The sequence below is a fragment of the Bos grunniens genome, chromosome 29 (genome assembly GCF_055505025.1).
Source record: "Bos grunniens cultivar Pamir isolate PY7600 chromosome 29, Bosgru_T2T1.0, whole genome shotgun sequence".
NCBI lineage: Eukaryota > Metazoa > Chordata > Mammalia > Artiodactyla > Bovidae > Bos > Bos grunniens.
Window position 1 is genome coordinate 10,139,336 of NC_141193.1, and position 15,613 is coordinate 10,154,948.

Here is a 15,613-nt window from a genome sequence, read left to right on the forward strand (position 1 = left end):
CGTTTTCTATTTAGCACTCATTTTGTGCCTGGCACTGCTAAATGTTTCACCTGTCAACTGTATGTAATCACATAACTTCAGGTATTATTCCAGCCTTGCAGGTGAGTAAATGGGGCACAGAAATATTCAGTACCAGGTGCACCCATCTAATAAATGTGGAAACCAGCACCCAAATTTTCCAGTCATCTTGCAAAGACAAAAGTTTTCTCCACCTCCTCACCAAACGGAAAACAGTAAGATCAGGTCTAAAACATCTTTAATCAGAGCCTTGAACCACGTAAGCAAAGTAGGTGATGCCCCTGAAAGGGCCCAGCTCCTGCACTGTCACAGTCCAGCCCTGGGACCCTTTCTCTAGGCAGGGGAGCCGCACATCAGGATCCTCATCTGAGAACTGAATCAGGGTCCCCTGGGGGCTTAGGACCCTCAGACATTCTGCCAGGAGCTGGTAAGCCCCAGGCAGACCACCCCGGGCAACAGCATCCCAGGTGCCCTTGTCCAGGACTAGCTGAAAGGAGCCTGAGGAAGCCACTGGCTGCAGATTCTGGCCATCAGCCTGCATGAAATGGAGGCTTGACTCAGGGTGTCCAGGGCACAGGGGTGTTTGGCCTTGGCCACCTTCCAGGAGACTGTTCATGTGGGCCACTGCTACGGGAGAGAAGTCCACCCCCAACACGTCCACGGGGTGCGGGCATTTGGTATAGAGGCCTGGACACAAGCTGGAGGTCCCACAGCCCACGTCCAACACCCGGGGTGGACAGGCAGCCCATGATTTCTCCAGCAGCGGCAGCAGGAGCCCCTGGGCTTCTTCGTATCCAAAGAACCAGTCGAAGGTGCGGACGCTGCCCTGACGGGGTTGGGCGTGGAGCTTATCCCAGAGGGAGCGGTCTGCCAGGCAGCTACCAGCCAGGGAACCTGCGGACGAGGGGAGGACACGCATCACCCAGCGCCCGGTTCTTTCAAACTGCTGCAAAATCGGCGCCATGTGCCCTGGGGTTTTCAGCGTCACAATTTCAATGACCAGACTCTTGGGTAACGAAGAGCCCAGCTTGCCCTCCCAGTGTCCACCTTCCCTACCCGCCACGGTGCGGCGCGTCCCCGCCGCCAGGCTCGCCAGATGGAGGGTTCGGCGCAAAGCAGCCATCCGGAGGTGCCGGCAAGGTCGCCCAGAGAAACTTGTGTGAAAATGTCGCCCGTACTCCGGCTGGGGCCTGAGATCCAAGGGAAGATTTGCAAAATCCGCTGTGCGGAATGACGCATAAAGCTTCCCTAACCCTGCAGCTTCGGAAAAAGAATGCGGACACAAACTTAGTACGAAGACCTTTATTGTTTGCAGCGGGAAGTGGAAGAGGGGATATGGCAGCTCCGGCTCTTGGGGTGGCTCCACAGACCTGAAATCAAAGGAGAAGGTGTGAGTACCCCCGGGAGGAGTCTGCTGAACCTCGGTTCTGCCCTGCTCCTTGGAGCTCTGTGTCCCGGCGCTTGAGGATAGAACCGGCGGACAGCTGGCCGCCGGTACCGAAGACATGACGCCGAGGGGGCCAGAGCCCGTTCTCTCTACCTCCGTACATTACGCGGAACGGGACTGCACGCCCGACCCGCGCCAAGAAAAGGAGGGTCCACAGGCACCGTCCCCACTCCCCAGGAACACCAGCCGGACACCCACACCTACCAGACCACACTCAATCAGTCGCCGCCCTCGAAAAGGCCTATGCGCGAGCCGGGTTCATTTATATAGTGCCAGGGCCCGCCCTCGAGTTGCGATTGGCTAGCACAGAGCTGAGGGCGGGGCGCACACGGACCCTGCGCACAACGGAAACGTGGACCCGGAGCCGGCCTAGCGGCGCAGCTATGGGTGCTCCGAGTGGAAAGATCAACCGGCCGCGAACGGTGACTCTGGGACCCCCGACATGGTTTCCCAAGCGTCCCAGAGCCTTTATTCTCGCCCGAGATGGAGTCTATGGGCCAGTGTCGCCGGGTGCGGGGTCCCAGGTCGCAGGGCGCAGCCGCCCTCTGATTAAGCATCTTCCTCTCCCCAGGAGCTGAAGAAGAAGCTGTTCAAGCGACGACGAGTGTTGAACCGGGAGCGGCGACTGAAGCATCGGGTGGTCGGAGCTGTGATAGACGAAGGACTGATTACGCGGCACCACCTCAAGAAGCGGGCGTGAGTGCCAGACCCTCTCTCCCTGCGTCCTCCCCCATCAACCCTCCTTCCCTCCTTGTCGAGCTCCGGAGTAGCTTAACACCATTTTGCTTTCCTTGTATACTCACACTTACGCAAGGAAAGTTTGTGCCTAAACTTTGTTAGCCTCTCATTATACCTGTAACTTGCAACCTTTTTTTGGTTCTTGGACCCCACTGAGAATCTAAGGAGACCTGTGGCCCCAGCCTCCCCAAGTAACATATATTCACACAGATTTCCTATAAGTAAATTTAAAAGCGTACACATGAGTGTGTGGTGAATCATTCGATGAATTTTCACAAAGGTTCATGTGGGATATTGCATAGAAGTTTCAAGGCCACTTGAGTTCTTGTGGAAGACTTCCCATCCCATTCTTTCACTGACTTGTTTACTATAATATTTACTTTATGAATTGGCATAATAAATATATTTGGTCCCTGTCGGGTTTCTGACAGAGCTAAAGCCATTGGAATTTGCTGAGTGATAAGAGTGCCTTTTATTTCAAAAGGATCCCCTTTTGAGCACACCTAAACTTAAGCTCGGAGAAGGCAATGACACCCCACTCCAGTACTCTTGCCTGGAAAATCCCATGGACGGAGGAGCCTGGTAGGCTGCAGTCCATGGGGTCGCTAAGAGTCCGACACGACTGAGCGACTTCCCTTTCACTTTTCACTTTCATGCATTGGAGAAGGAAATGGCAACCTACTCCAGTGTTCTTGCCTGGAGAATCCCAGGGACAGGGGAGCCTGGTGGGCTGCCGTCTATGGGGTCGCATAGAGTCGGACACGACTGAAGCGACTTAGCAGCAGCAGCAAACTTAAGCTGGGCTTCCCTGTTGGCTCAGACGGTAAAGAATCCGCCTGCAGTGCTGGAGACCTGGGTTTGATCCCTGCATTGGGAAGATCCCCTGGAGGAGGGCAATCCACTCCAATATTCTCGCCTGGAGAATCCCCATGGACAGAGGAGCCTAGCAGGCTGCCATGGGGTTGCAAAGAGTTGGACACAACTGAGCAAAGAACTAAGCACAAATTTATGCTAATAGTGATTTAGGGTGGGGCTGGTCATCCAAAAGAAGACATGATTAGAGGACTGGAAATTTAAGCCCTATGCACTGACCTTTGAGAAGAGGGCAGGTGCTGGAGATTAAGCTCTATAAAACCTCTTGATAGCTTCCTGATTGGTGAACAGGTGGAGGTGCTGAGAAGGTTTAGCTGGAGAAGGCATGGGAACTCTGGTCCCTTCCATACCTTGCCCTATGCCTCTCTTCCATCTGACTGTTCCTGAGTTGTTCAGTTCAGTTCAGCTCAGTCGTGTCCAACTCTTTGCGACCCCATGAATCGCAGCATGCCAGGCCTCCCTGTCCATCACCATCTCTTGAGTTCACTCAAACTCACATCCATTGAGTCAGTTGGCCATCCATTGGTCATCCAGCCATCTCATCCTCTGTCGTCCCCTTCTCCTCCTGCCCCCAATCCCTCCCAGCATCAGTCTTTTCCAATGAGTCAACTCTTCGCATGAGGTGGCCAAAGTACTGGAGTTTCAGCTTTAGCATCATTCCTTCCAAAGAACACCCAGGGCTGATCTCCTTTAGAATGGACTGGTTGGATCTCCTTGCAGGTTGGATCCTGAGTTGTATTTTATAGTAAATCAGTAAATGCAAGTATGTTTCCCTGAGTTCTGTGAGCCTTTCTAGCAAATTACTGAGTTTGAGAAGGGGATCATAAGAACCGAATTTATGGCTGGCCAATCAGAAGTCTAGGTGACAACCTGGATTTGTGATTGGTATTTGAAGTGGGGGAAACCCTGTGGAACCAAGCCCTTAACCTGTGGTGTCTGATGCCATCTCCAGGTATATAGTGTCCAAATCAAATTTAAATTTGTAGGACGCCCAGTCTGTGTTCACTGCAAATACAGAGAATTACTTGATGTGGGAAAACCTACCATATCTGGTGGCAGAAGTATCAAGGATGAGAGGAGGAAAAGTTTCCACTCGATACTAAATTTTAGCAATTAATGGTACTTTATGTATGTGTTAAGGTTAGTTTTAAGTAAGGTAACAGTTCTTTAACTTAGATCCAAAGACCTTTCCAGTAACCAGAACCACTGTGTGGTCTGTTTTGGTTCAGATTCATCTGGTATTTTTGCTCCTACCAACCCTTTAGGTCCAGTGCACGTGCCAACATTACTCTGTCTGGGAAGAAGCGCAGAAAACTCCTCCAGCAGATCCGACTTGCCCAGAAAGAGAAAGCAGCCATGGAAGGTGAGGCTAGGGCCCAGAAGCTGGGGTGATACAGCCTGGATTCATTCGGGTTCTTTAATGCTTCCTCTTTTCCTTTGTTCAGTGGAAGCCCCTCCTAAGCCAACCAGGACTAGTGACCCACAGCCCAGATCAAAAAAGAAGACAAAAGCCCCCCAGGATGTAGATATGGAGGACCTTGAAGATAAGAGCTAAATCTGAATCTCACACCCTTTCCACCAGAAGATTCTCAAGCTGGAGCCAAGAGGACTCAAAGGTTATTTCAGATGATTTTGGAGAAAGCATTGCTCCTTTTCATTCTCCCCGTATACCTCTTCCCTAATGGCCTACTGACCTGCCCTGGAGGGATGTATTGAGAAAAAGAGAGTAGAAAAGAAAAATTGGAGAGGGAGTCCTAAGCAGTCAACTGCATTTGTAATAAAGCCCCCTCGTTCCCACTGAGATGTGTGTGATTAAATGTGGGAATTGGGATGGGAGAAGGAAAAGGGGCTGTGAGTGTGGAAACAAGACAACTGGAAAACAGGACTCACAGCACTTACTTGAGCAAAGGCAACAAGAAGTTAAGCTCCCTGGTGGCCCTGTCTCCCCAGTGACAAAATTTCTAATAAAACAGGATTATTGTAGAGATGTCAGAGGAGGCAAGGCTCCTGATATCAGCCCTGCCACCTCCACTATGTGACCAGGGTGGACAAGTGACCGTGATTATCTCTGCTTCCATTGCTGATTATATTTTTAATAAAGTGAACATTATTTTTCCCTTTTTATGCTCAGAAATTCTGTTTGTTGGAAGCCAGGGCTGGGGTGGTTAATTAAAGTGAGAAGCTGAATGTGCAGAGATGTGGTCACTGGGGAAAGAGCAACTCTCTCCTTGCCCTGTTTAATCAGTGCAAGCTTCCTGGAAGAAGGGATTTTGAAAATTTCAAACCTTCAGTAAAGTTAAGAGATTAGCACAATGAGCCCTTATGTATGCACTCTACCTCGGTTTACCAGTTTTTAACATTTCTCTTGCTATGCTTGATCTCCCTACCTGCTTGCAAATATGTGTTTGTTCAAGTACATATCACTGTTGTCTTTGCTGACTCATTTGAAAGTCAGTTGCAGGTGAGATTTTATCCCTAAGGCTATGTTTCTATATAGCCAAAACACCTAAGACACTTAACATTAGTGGAATAGCTAAAATTCAGTTTTTCATATTCAAATTTCCTCAGTTGTCCCAACAATATTCCTTATAACTGCTTATTGTTTCCTCAATCCAGAAACCATTAAGAATCACATACTATTTAACTGTCATGCCCCTTTAGTCTTCAAATGAAAAGAGTACTCCTACCTTGTCTTAGATGACTGGTATTTTTTGAAGAGTCCAGCTCAAATAAAAGAGTATCTCACAATCTGGGTTTGTCTGAGTGTTTCTGTGCATTTCCTCATCATTAGTTGTAGGTTAGGCATTTCTGGGAAGAATTTGATGTAGGATATTGTGCACTTCTCATGGCATATCATCAGGAAGTATGTGTTGACTGAAAAATACACAAGATTGCGGGCAGGAGAAAGGGGCAACAGGATGAGATGGTGGGATGGCATCACCAACTCAATGGACATGAATCTGAGCAAAATCTGGGTGATAGTGAAGGACAAGGAAGCCTGGCACGCTGCAGTTCATGAGGTTGGAAAGAGTCGGACACGACAGCGACAGAACAGCAACAAAAAGTTGAGAATTATGTTTGATTTGGCAGACTTGCAGAGGACTTAAAAGCCCAGAAGACAGCCTCTCAGATGACTGAAGGACTGCTCCTAAGAGGTAAGGGAGGAGCCTAGATAGTTTTTGTGACAAAAATCCAGTAGTCAGGAACTCCCCTGGTGGTCCAGTGGCTAAGACTCTGAGCTGTCAGTGGGGCCCTGGGTTTGATCCCTGGTCAGGGAACTAGATCCCACTTGCCATAACTAAGACCCTGTGCAGCCAAATAAATACAAATATTTTTTTAAAAATCAGACCATCAAAGATTATCATTAATTAGAATTAGACTTCTCAGGACATTCCTGGTGATTCAGCACTTAGGAGTCCACGCTTCCAATGCAGTGGATGAAGCTTCCATCTCTGGTCAGGGAACCAAGATTCCCACAAGCCTCAGCCAAAAGAGAAACTTATAGCAAAACACTAGACCTTTCGAGTTAATGAACCTAGTGCTCTTTTGTTTTTTCACTCTTTTGCTATGCACCTTAACTATCTATGGCCAGTATCCTGTTCTTTTCCTTCCTGAATTCCCTCGGGGTTCACCTCTGGGGATGGCTGCAGAGGTTGTCCTCGTTTGATGGCCAGAGACCCTTACGGGTGACTATAGTGGCTGACTGGTTGATGGTCACAAGATTTTTTTTCTGATAGGCAGGCAACATTTTTTGTTCACATGTAATGTCAATTTGTCTCATTGGTGCTTCTAAGTGTTAACTGGGTATCTGTTAGATTTCTCCACTGTTAAAGTATTCTTTTCCTTTATAATTAATAAGCAATCCATGGGGGCTTCCCTGGTGATCCAGTGGCTAAGATTCTGAGCTCCCAATGCAGGGGGCCTGAGTTCAATCCTTGGTCAGGGAACTAGATCCCATATGCTGCAACTGAAGATCCTACATGCCACAACTAAGACCTGGCACAGCCAAATAAATGAATTAATAAGCATTGTTTTAAAAAAGCAGTCTATGAGTGATACTTTGAGACTATATGATTTTCCTATTCCCAATGACATCGCAACAATGGTTTTAGTATCCATGCATCTGTGGTACTCATTTGATATACTCTGTAAAGGAAACCCCTACTCTCTTTTTTTAAAAAAAAATATCATTTAGGTTGTTTTTCAATGTTTTAATCATGTTACTATCAATTTTTCATGCTCAAAATCATACCAAACTGACCAGCCAGCCTCTTTAAGGAGCTTCCTGTGGCTTCCCTTGTGGCTCAGCTGGTAAAGAATCCTCCTGCAATGAGGGAGACTTGGGTTCGATCCCTGGATTGGGAAGATCCTCTGGAGAAGGGAAAGACTACCCACTCCAGTATTCTGACCTAGAGGATTCCATGTATAGTCCATGGGGTCGCAAAGAATCGAACACGACTGAGCAACTTTCACTTTCACTTTGTGTCCTTTGGGCTTTCCAGGTGGCTCAGTGGTAAAGAACCTGCCTGCCAACGCAGGAGACTCAGAAGATGTGGGTTCCATCCTTGGGTTGGGAAGATCCCCTGGAGGAAATGGCAACCCACTCCAGTGTTCTTACCTGGAGAGTCCTATAGACACAGGAGTCTGGTAGGGTTGCAAAGAGTCAGACATGGCTGAGCTACAGAGCATGCATGGATGCATGGATGATACACCATCAGTATTTGAGCACTTTCTTGCTGTTGGGCACAATATGTTCCAGGCTCACCTGCTTCTCCTGGTCTAAAACTTGGTATCAGCCATTTTCCCAGGGAAACAGTATTATGTCCAGTTTTGAATACAGAAAGGAAAAAGTGCTAGTGTGAAACTGAACTGTATTCAAGTGAAGTAGAGGGGAGAAGCTGAGGGGAGAAGGAAAGGCAATTTCAACATCTTGGTATCCCCATTACCCTGAATAATTTTCTTCTACCCCTATGCCTAAGGTGGGAAGGAGCTTGCTGAGCTCAAAGTAGAGTTTCTGTATCTGGTATTGTGCTAAGCTCTTAATACAAATAATCTGCAGTGATCTCTGCAAAAAGCTTGTGAGAAACATACCCATTTTACAGATAAGGAAAGGTAACATTGCCATTAAATAGCAGACAGGAATCCAGATCTAACTCCAAAACAAGCACCCTTAGATTATGAAATCTATAGGGGCAAGAACCACATAATAGTCTCATAGATGGAAGAACTCCCCTGGTTCAAAAGTCACTTCTCACAGATCAAAAGTTGAGGCTGAGAGAAGGAAAGTATTGGGTCCAAGCCTGAAGCAGAGCTGGAAGCAGAAACTGTCTCATATTTACTCTCCTAGAACACATATTTTATGAATGCTTGAACTTCTAAAATCTAAGAACAAATATAGAACCACCAGAATTAATCATTTAGCTTTTAAAACACAGTCACAGGGCTTCCCTGGTGGCTCAGAGATAAAGAATCTGCCTGTCATTGCAAGGGACATAGGTTCGATCCCTAGTCCAGGAAGATCCCATATGTCAAGGAGAAACTAGGCCCATGCCCCACAACTATGGAACCTGTGCTCTAGAGCCCAGGAGCTGCAACTACTGAAGCCCGAATGTCCTAGAGCCTGTGTTCCACAACAAGAGAAGCCGCTGCAATGAGAAGACCCTGCACTGTGGAGCCCAAGATCTGCTATTACAGTAGCCCCTGCTTGCCAAAACTGGAGAAAAGTTTGCGCAGCAGTGAAGACCCAGCACAGCCATAAGTAAATAAAATCTTTTTAAAACCCTATTTTAAAACACTGTCACTTCAAAGATACCTTTAGGACCTACCATCTGCTGATCTTCTAACTCACACTTCCATTGAGAACAGTAAGCTGTCTGGTTAATAAATGCCTCAGAACCTACTTTCCCTTTCTTTCATCTAAGCAACTATTAGGAACCTACTTAAAAAAAGACAACAAAAAAACCCCCAAACCTACCAAGTGCCAAGCAGACACCGTTGTATGTGATGACGGTGAAGCCTTTAACAAAAGCGGGAACTACCTGTTGCCGAACACTTATCTTCTAGAGTTCATTGAAGAAAGAAAATAAAAACAGCAATTGCATGTATAACGTTTACCTACCATTGCAGACACCAAGTGTTATACAGTAATACTATTTCCTGGTTTCAATTTTCACAACAAGCCCCTGGAGTAAGTGTACTATTAATCATCGTAATTTCCGGAAAAGGAAGCAGGTACAGAAGGCAATGGCACCCCACCCCAGTACTCTTGCCTGGAAAATCCCATGGATGGAGGAGCCTGGTAGGCTGCAGTCCATGGGGTCGCTAAGAGTCGGACACGACTGAGCGACTTCACTTTCACTTTTCACTTTCATTCACTGGAGAAGGAAATGGCAACCCACTCCAGTGTTCTTGCCTGGAGAATCCCAGGGACGGGGGAGCCTGGTGGTCTGCCGTCTATGGGGTCGCACAGAGTCGGACACGACTGAAGCGACTTAGCAGCAGCAGCATAGACAGCTTAACTGAAGCACACAGTCCGTTAGCGGAATAGCTGGAATTTGATCTCGATAGACGGGTTGGAGAAGGCTCTCTTGATAAGGAGTATTAGGTCCTTAGAAAGTTATCAAACTCTCTGCTGCAGGTGGGAGAAGGTTCCTCCTCTGGGAGACTGGGGAGCCTGAGAAGGCTTGTGGTGACAATTTAGAGCTGGGAGGACACCTTCAGCGTGGCCAGCTCAATTTATTTCAGGCTTCCTCCCGTTCATCTCTTTTCTTGTCTTCTCTTCATCTTCTTTTAGGGGTTTTCTCTCTTTACGCTTCTCCTCCTTCCTCTTTCCTTTAACTGCTTTTTCACCTTGTCTCTGGTTACTGATTAAAAGGTTTCCTAGAGCTTCCTTTTTTTTTTTTTTTTAACCTCGAGAGTTGAACATTTTGTATTTTTGGCTTAATTAGGAAAATTAATGAAATCCAATTAAATGGTCTCAGATAGCTTTAGAGAAGTGAAGTCGCTCAGTCATGTCCGACTTTTTGTGACCCCATGGACTGTAGCCTACCAGGCTCCATCCATGAGATTTTCCAGGCAAGAATACTGGAGTGAGTTGCCATTTCCTTCTCCAGAGGATCTTCCTGACCCAGGGATCAAACCCGGGTCTCCCACATTGCAGGCAGACACTTTACCGTCTGAGTCACCAGAGAAGCCCTTCAGATAGCTTTCAGTTCAGTTCAGTTCAGTTCAGTTCAGTCGCTCAGTAGTGTCCGACTCTTTGCGACCCCATGAATCGCAGCACGCCAGGCCTCCCTGTCCATCACCATCTCTTGAGTTCACTCAAACTCACGTCCATCGAGTCGGTGATGCCATCCAGCCATCTCATCCTCTGTCGTCCCCTTCTCCTCCTGCCCCCAATCCCTCCCAGGATCAGGGTCTTTTCCAATGAGTCAACTCTTCGCATGAGGTGGCCAAAGTATTGGAGTTTCAGCTTTAGCATCAGTCCTTCCAATGAACACCCAGGACTGATCTCCTTTAGAATGGACTGGTTGGATCTCCTGGCAGTCCAAGGGACTCTCAAGAGTCTTCTCCAACACCACAGTTCAAAAGCATCAATTCTTCGGCGCTCAGCTGTGTCAAAGACCCTTGCGAGGCGCGGGAGGGTGGAGAAAGGTTGCGTAGAAGGTGGGTCGACTTCCCGCTGTTACCGACGCAGCCTCTAACTGAGACGCCGACTCAAAGCGGAACCAATGTGTGAGGGTCACGAACAGCGCCGGATGGGTTTTCTTGAGAAGCCTTTTCGCTGGTTCCTTTCGGGTTTCCAGTCAGCGCGCATGCGCTGCCTGCGCTCCGCCGCTCCCGCCTCAGGCTCGGTCTAGGGCTCCGGGATGTCTGCGTTGTGCGACCCTCCCGGGGCCCCAGGGCCTCCCGGGCCTGCCCCGGTCACTCACGGTCCCGCGCCGCTCAGGTAGTCAGAGCCCCTGGCATCTTTCCCTCCCACGCGGTCCCGCGCCGATCCCCAGCTTTCTCGGCAGAAACCCGGATCCTACCTCGAGAACTCGCGTCGGGGTTCTCAGAGATTCCTGGTCCGGTCTTCCCCGAACTCAGGGACTGACTCACCAAAACTCTGGGCTCCAGTGCCCGCACTCCCAAGGTCTCGGTACTGCCTCCCTCTAAAGCCCAGTGTATAGTTACCCCCTATCCTGGCCTTGCTTTTCCAAGAGTTGGGAGTATCAATTCTTGGGAACCCGGGTGCCCTGTCCTTTTTAGACCCGAGCTAACGCAGAGTCCCCTGACTTCATGGGGACTCCCTGAGCACCCAGGCCCCCAGAATCCCACAGAATGCTTTCTAGCCTTTCCCTCGCCTTCCAACGGAGACACTCCCCTCACCGTTGAGTGGTTTTGGTTTTTGTTTTGGAGGAACCAGAGAGGAATGGCACAGTCAGAGCTTACCAGTCTCTAGAGGATGCTGTCTTCTTTGGCAGAAAACTCACGAAGAGGAAGGGAATTTTGTCTCTTCCCATGATACTGCCTCCTGAACCTCTTAGGACTGAACCCATATGTTTTAGGGTGGGAAGGGCTGGAAGGCATTACCTTGTCTCTGCCCTGGGCACCTTGGTTCCTGGGGCATATTGAGGGTACTGGGACGGTAGTGGTTGTTGATGCGGTGGAGTCCAAGTGGTGGGTGGTTAGGGTGCTTGCAGAATATGGAAAGAAGTTTGGGGAGGAAGAGCCCTTAATGAAGGGCAAATTTGGGCTTAGAATTTTCTTTCCATTAAGGGCAAAATCCAGGGTACTTGAGTTGTATGGAGGGGGGAGTGCTGTAAAGCTGAAAAGGTGTGTTTAAGGCAGATGTTATAGGAACACAAAATATACTTACTCAATTCAACGAATTATTATTTCCCATATTCCAGGGGCTCCAGGAGAAGGGGATTCAGTGTTGAAGAGCAGAGAACTGTTAACTACCCTCTTGGAGTTTAGAGTCTGATTATTTAACCTTGGTTTCCTTCTCTGTAAAATGGGATCATAATGGTACCTACCTTACTGGGTTGTTACCTGTATTGAAATAATACACGTAAAGTACTTAAAAGAGAACTTGATCTATTCCAGGAGTTACCTAATACTGATTCTGTTGTTATTAAAAGAAAAACAGCTTGCATTTATTAATTAGTGTGAACTAGATATGGTGCTTCCATACTTTGTGAACATTATGAGGGAGGTTCAGTTATCCCTATTTTACATAGAAAAATACTGAAGCTCACAGAGGGAATGTAACTTGTTCTACATCTTCCAACACTCTCACTCTGCTTTTTTTGCTTCCTTACAGTGCTCAGGAGCTGTCCCAGGAAATTAAGGCTTTTCTGACTGGTGTAGACCCTGTTCTGGGCCACCAGCTCTCTGCTAGGGAGCACGCTCGCTGTGGCCTTCTCCTGCTCCGCTCTTTGCCACCTGCTCGGGCTGCCGTGCTTGACCACTTGCGAGGTGTCTTCGATGAGAGTGTCCGGGCCCACCTGGCTACCCTGGATGAAAGCCCCGTGGCTGGCCCACCTCACCTCCGTCCACCCCCACCTTCCCATGTCCCTGCTGGGGGTCCTGGTCTAGAGGATGTGGTGCAGGAAGTGCAGCAGGTGCTGTCTGAGTTCATCCGGGCCAACCCGAAGGCCTGGGCACCTGTGATTAGTGCATGGTCCATTGACCTCATGGGGCAGCTGAGCAGCACTTACTCGGGCCAGCACCAGCGTGTGCCCCATGCCACTGGGTCTCTCAATGAATTGCTGCAGCTGTGGATGGGCTGTCGGGCCACACGCACATTGATGGACATCTATGTTCAGTGCCTCTCGGCTCTCATTGGCAGTTGCCCAGATGCCTGTGTGGATGCCTTGCTGGATACCTCCGTCCAGCATTCCCCACACTTCGACTGGGTTGTGGCACATATTGGCTCCTCTTTTCCCGGCACCATCATCTCTCGAGTTCTCTCGTGTGGCCTTAAGGACTTCTGCGTTCATGGTGGGGCTGGAAGTGGAGCTGGTGGCAGTGGTGGAGGCTCCTCTCAAACTCCCTCTGCAGACCCCTTCCCTGGATCTCCTGCCATCCCTGGGGAGAAACGGGTGCCCAAGATTGCCTCAGTTGTAGGCATCCTAGGGCACCTGGCCTCCAGGCATGGAGACAGCATCCGACGAGAGCTCCTCCGAATGTTCCACGATAGTCTGGCAGGGGGCACTGGTGGCCGGAGTGGGGACCCCTCCCTTCAGGCCACAGTTCCCTTCCTCCTGCAGCTAGCAGTCATGTCACCAGCTTTGCTGGGCACAGTCTCTGGAGAACTGGTAGACTGCCTTAAGCCCCCAGCCGTGCTGAGTCAACTGCAGCAACACCTGCAGGGATTTCCCCGAGAGGAGTTGGACAACATGCTGAACCTGGCCGTGCACCTGGTGAGCCAGGCCTCTGGGGCAGGTGCCTACCGCCTGTTGCAGTTCCTGGTGGACACAGCCATGCCTGCCTCTGTCATTACCACCCAGGGCCTGGCTGTGCCAGACACTGTACGTGAGGCGTGTGACCGGCTGATCCAGCTGCTGCTGCTGCACCTGCAAAAACTGGTTCATCACTGGGGACCGTCTCTAGGGGAGGGGTTGTTGAGCTCACCCCCACCCCCCCGCCCCGTGCCCTTTCTAGATGCGCTCAGAAACCACGTTGGAGAGCTGTGTGGAGAGACGCTACGTTTGGAACGGAAACGCTTCCTCTGGCAACACCAGCTCCTCGGCCTGCTCTCCGTCTATACCCGGCCTAGCTGTGGACCTGAGGCCTTGGGCCACCTCCTGAGCCGGGCCCGAAGCCCTGAAGAGTTGAGTCTGGCTACTCAGTTATATGCTGGGCTGGTGGTCAGTCTCTCTGGCCTCCTGCCCCTGGCCTTCCGAAGCTGCCTGGCTAGGGTACATGCAGGAACTTTGCAACCTCCCTTCACAGCCCGGTTCCTGCGAAACTTGGCGCTGCTTGTGGGGTGGGAGCAGCAAGGTGGTGAGGGTCCTACGGCCCTAGGGGCCCGGTTCGGGGAGTCCGCCTCAGCTCATCTGTCTGACCTGGCTCCTCTCTTGCTCCATCCTGAGGAGGAAGTAGCCGAAGCCGCTGCCTCCCTCCTGGCCATTTGTCCCTTCCCCCCAGAAGCCCTGTCCCCTTCCCAACTCTTGGGACTGGTGAGAGCTGGAGTGCATCGCTTCTTTGCTTCTCTGAGGCTGCACGGCCCCCCAGGGGTGGCTTCCGCCTCCCAGCTTCTTTTGCGCCTCTCCCAGACCTGCCCGGCGGGGCTCAAAGCTGTGCTGCAGCTGCTAGTTGAGGGAGCCTTACATCGTGGCAACACAGAACTATTTGGAGGGGAAGTGGATGGGGACAATGAGACTCTCTCCATTGTGACAGCTCCTTTCGCGTCTGCCTCCCTGTTGGACACAAACCGGCGGCACACTGCAGCTGTACCAGGTCCTGGAGGGATTTGGTCTGTGTTCCACGCTGGAGTCATTGGTCGTGGCCTTAAACCACCCAAGTTTGTCCAGTCACGCAATCAGCAAGAAGTTATCTACAACACCCAGAGCCTCCTCAGCCTCCTGGTGCACTGCTGCAGTGCCCCTGGGGGTACTGAATGTGTAGCCTGCTGGGGGGCTTCCACCCTGAGCCCAGAGGCAGCCAAAGCAGTGGCAGTGACTTTGGTGGAGAGTGTGTGTCCTGATGCAGCCGGTGCAGAGCTAGCCTGGCCTCCTGAGGAGCATGCCCGGGCCACTGTGGAGCGGGATCTCCGCATTGGTAGGCGCTTCCGGGAACAGCCTCTGCTCTTTGAGTTGCTAAAGTTGGTAGCAGCTGCTCCCCCAGCCCTGTGCTACTGCTCTGTGCTGCTGCGGGGGCTGCTGGCTGCCCTCTTGGGCCACTGGGAAGCCTCTCGCCACCCTGACACAACCCATTCCCCCTGGCACCTGGAGGCATCCTGCACCTTGGTGGCTGTCATGGCTGAGGGAAGCCTCCTGCCACCAGCCCTGGGGAATATGCACGAGGTATTTAGTCAACTGGCACCTTTTGAAGTGCGTCTGCTGCTGCTCAGTGTCTGGGGCTTTCTCCGGGAGCATGGGCCCTTGCCCCAGAAGTTCATCTTCCAGTCGGAGCGTGGTCGCTTCATCCGGGACTTCTCTAGGGAGGGTGGGGGTGAAGGTGGACCCCATCTGGCTGTGCTGCACAGTGTCCTCCACCGCAACATTGACCGCCTGGGCCTCTTCTCCGGCCGTTTCCAGGCACCTTTACCGTCCACTCTCCGGCAGGGCACATAGCCTTTCCATGCTCCAGAAGCCGAGGGAGGTTGAGCCATGAGAGAGGGGACCAAGGTGCTGCAGAAAGGTGGGAGGTTTCTCTTCTAAGACCTTGGCTTAAAAGAGCGCTGTCACTTTCTTCCTCCCCACCCTTTTTTCTAAATAAAATTTGCCAAGTTGAGAAAAACAGGGTTCAGTGCTTCTGTCTGATGTTTAGGACCAGCCAAGTCGGACAGCGCCTGGCTCAACAATCCCGCCCCCTCCCTCAAGCTCC

The 15,613-nt window shown here is 50.5% G+C and overlaps 3 protein-coding genes and 1 non-coding gene across 6 annotated transcripts; 2 read left to right on the forward strand and 2 right to left on the reverse strand.

The window, feature by feature from the left end:
- Positions 1-239: 239 nt before the first annotated feature.
- Positions 240-10,805, reverse strand: CSKMT (citrate synthase lysine methyltransferase). Of its 3 annotated transcripts, XM_086383501.1 has the most exons (4): positions 1,670-1,804; positions 1,319-1,388; positions 1,075-1,208; positions 240-912 (listed from the first exon to the last, which is right to left on the reverse strand). In XM_086383501.1, exons 3-4 carry the CDS (start codon positions 1,139-1,141, stop codon positions 257-259), a joined length of 723 nt encoding a protein of 240 aa, XP_086239627.1. In that variant the 5' UTR covers positions 1,142-1,208; positions 1,319-1,388; positions 1,670-1,804; the 3' UTR covers positions 240-256. The 3 variants fall into 3 exon arrangements, with proteins under 3 accessions (XP_086239627.1, XP_086239625.1, XP_086239626.1); XM_086383499.1 differs by lacking the exon at positions 1,670-1,804 and adding an exon at positions 10,407-10,805 and having other exon boundaries at positions 1,075-1,388; XM_086383500.1 differs by having other exon boundaries at positions 1,075-1,388.
- On the reverse strand, positions 1,466-1,614 carry LOC147342030 (small nucleolar RNA SNORA57). Its single transcript, XR_015158203.1, has one exon. It is a non-coding gene; the product is annotated as a small nucleolar RNA SNORA57 (small nucleolar RNA).
- On the forward strand, positions 1,805-5,824 carry C29H11orf98 (chromosome 29 C11orf98 homolog). Its single transcript, XM_086383506.1, has 4 exons — positions 1,805-1,887; positions 2,037-2,161; positions 4,342-4,439; positions 4,522-5,824. The coding sequence occupies exons 1-4, from the start codon at positions 1,849-1,851 to the stop codon at positions 4,629-4,631; spliced, it is 372 nt and encodes a 123-aa protein (XP_086239632.1). The 5' UTR covers positions 1,805-1,848; the 3' UTR covers positions 4,632-5,824.
- A 74-nt stretch (positions 10,806-10,879) lies between the features above and the next one.
- On the forward strand, positions 10,880-15,526 carry INTS5 (integrator complex subunit 5). Its single transcript, XM_086383484.1, has 2 exons — positions 10,880-11,024; positions 12,384-15,526. Exons 1-2 carry the CDS (start codon positions 10,945-10,947, stop codon positions 15,358-15,360), a joined length of 3,057 nt encoding a protein of 1,018 aa, XP_086239610.1. The 5' UTR covers positions 10,880-10,944; the 3' UTR covers positions 15,361-15,526.
- The last annotated feature ends 87 nt before the right edge of the window (positions 15,527-15,613 follow it).

What these genes read in the sequence shown, in the direction of transcription:
- INTS5 (XM_086383484.1), top strand. Translation starts at nt 10,945, where the DNA reads ATGTCTGCGTTGTGCGACCCTCCCGGGGCCCCAGGGCCTCCCGGGCCT. An exon ending in CACGGTCCCGCGCCGCTCAG is followed by an intron (nt 11,025 to 12,383) that starts GTAGTCAGAGCC and finishes GCTTCCTTACAG; the next exon opens with TGCTCAGGAGCTGTCCCAGG.
- CSKMT (XM_086383499.1), bottom strand. Translation starts at nt 10,429, where the DNA reads ATGGCATCACCGACTCGATGGAC. An exon ending in GCATCACCGACTCGATGGAC is followed by an intron (nt 1,389 to 10,406) that starts GTGAGTTTGAGT and finishes CTTTGATTTCAG; the next exon opens with GTCTGTGGAGCCACCCCAAG. An exon ending in GACGCGCCGCACCGTGGCGG is followed by an intron (nt 913 to 1,074) that starts GTAGGGAAGGTG and finishes CCTCGTCCGCAG; the next exon opens with GTTCCCTGGCTGGTAGCTGC.
- C29H11orf98 (XM_086383506.1), top strand. Translation starts at nt 1,849, where the DNA reads ATGGGTGCTCCGAGTGGAAAGATCAACCGGCCGCGAACG. An exon ending in AGATCAACCGGCCGCGAACG is followed by an intron (nt 1,888 to 2,036) that starts GTGACTCTGGGA and finishes TCCTCTCCCCAG; the next exon opens with GAGCTGAAGAAGAAGCTGTT. An exon ending in CACCACCTCAAGAAGCGGGC is followed by an intron (nt 2,162 to 4,341) that starts GTGAGTGCCAGA and finishes CCAACCCTTTAG; the next exon opens with GTCCAGTGCACGTGCCAACA.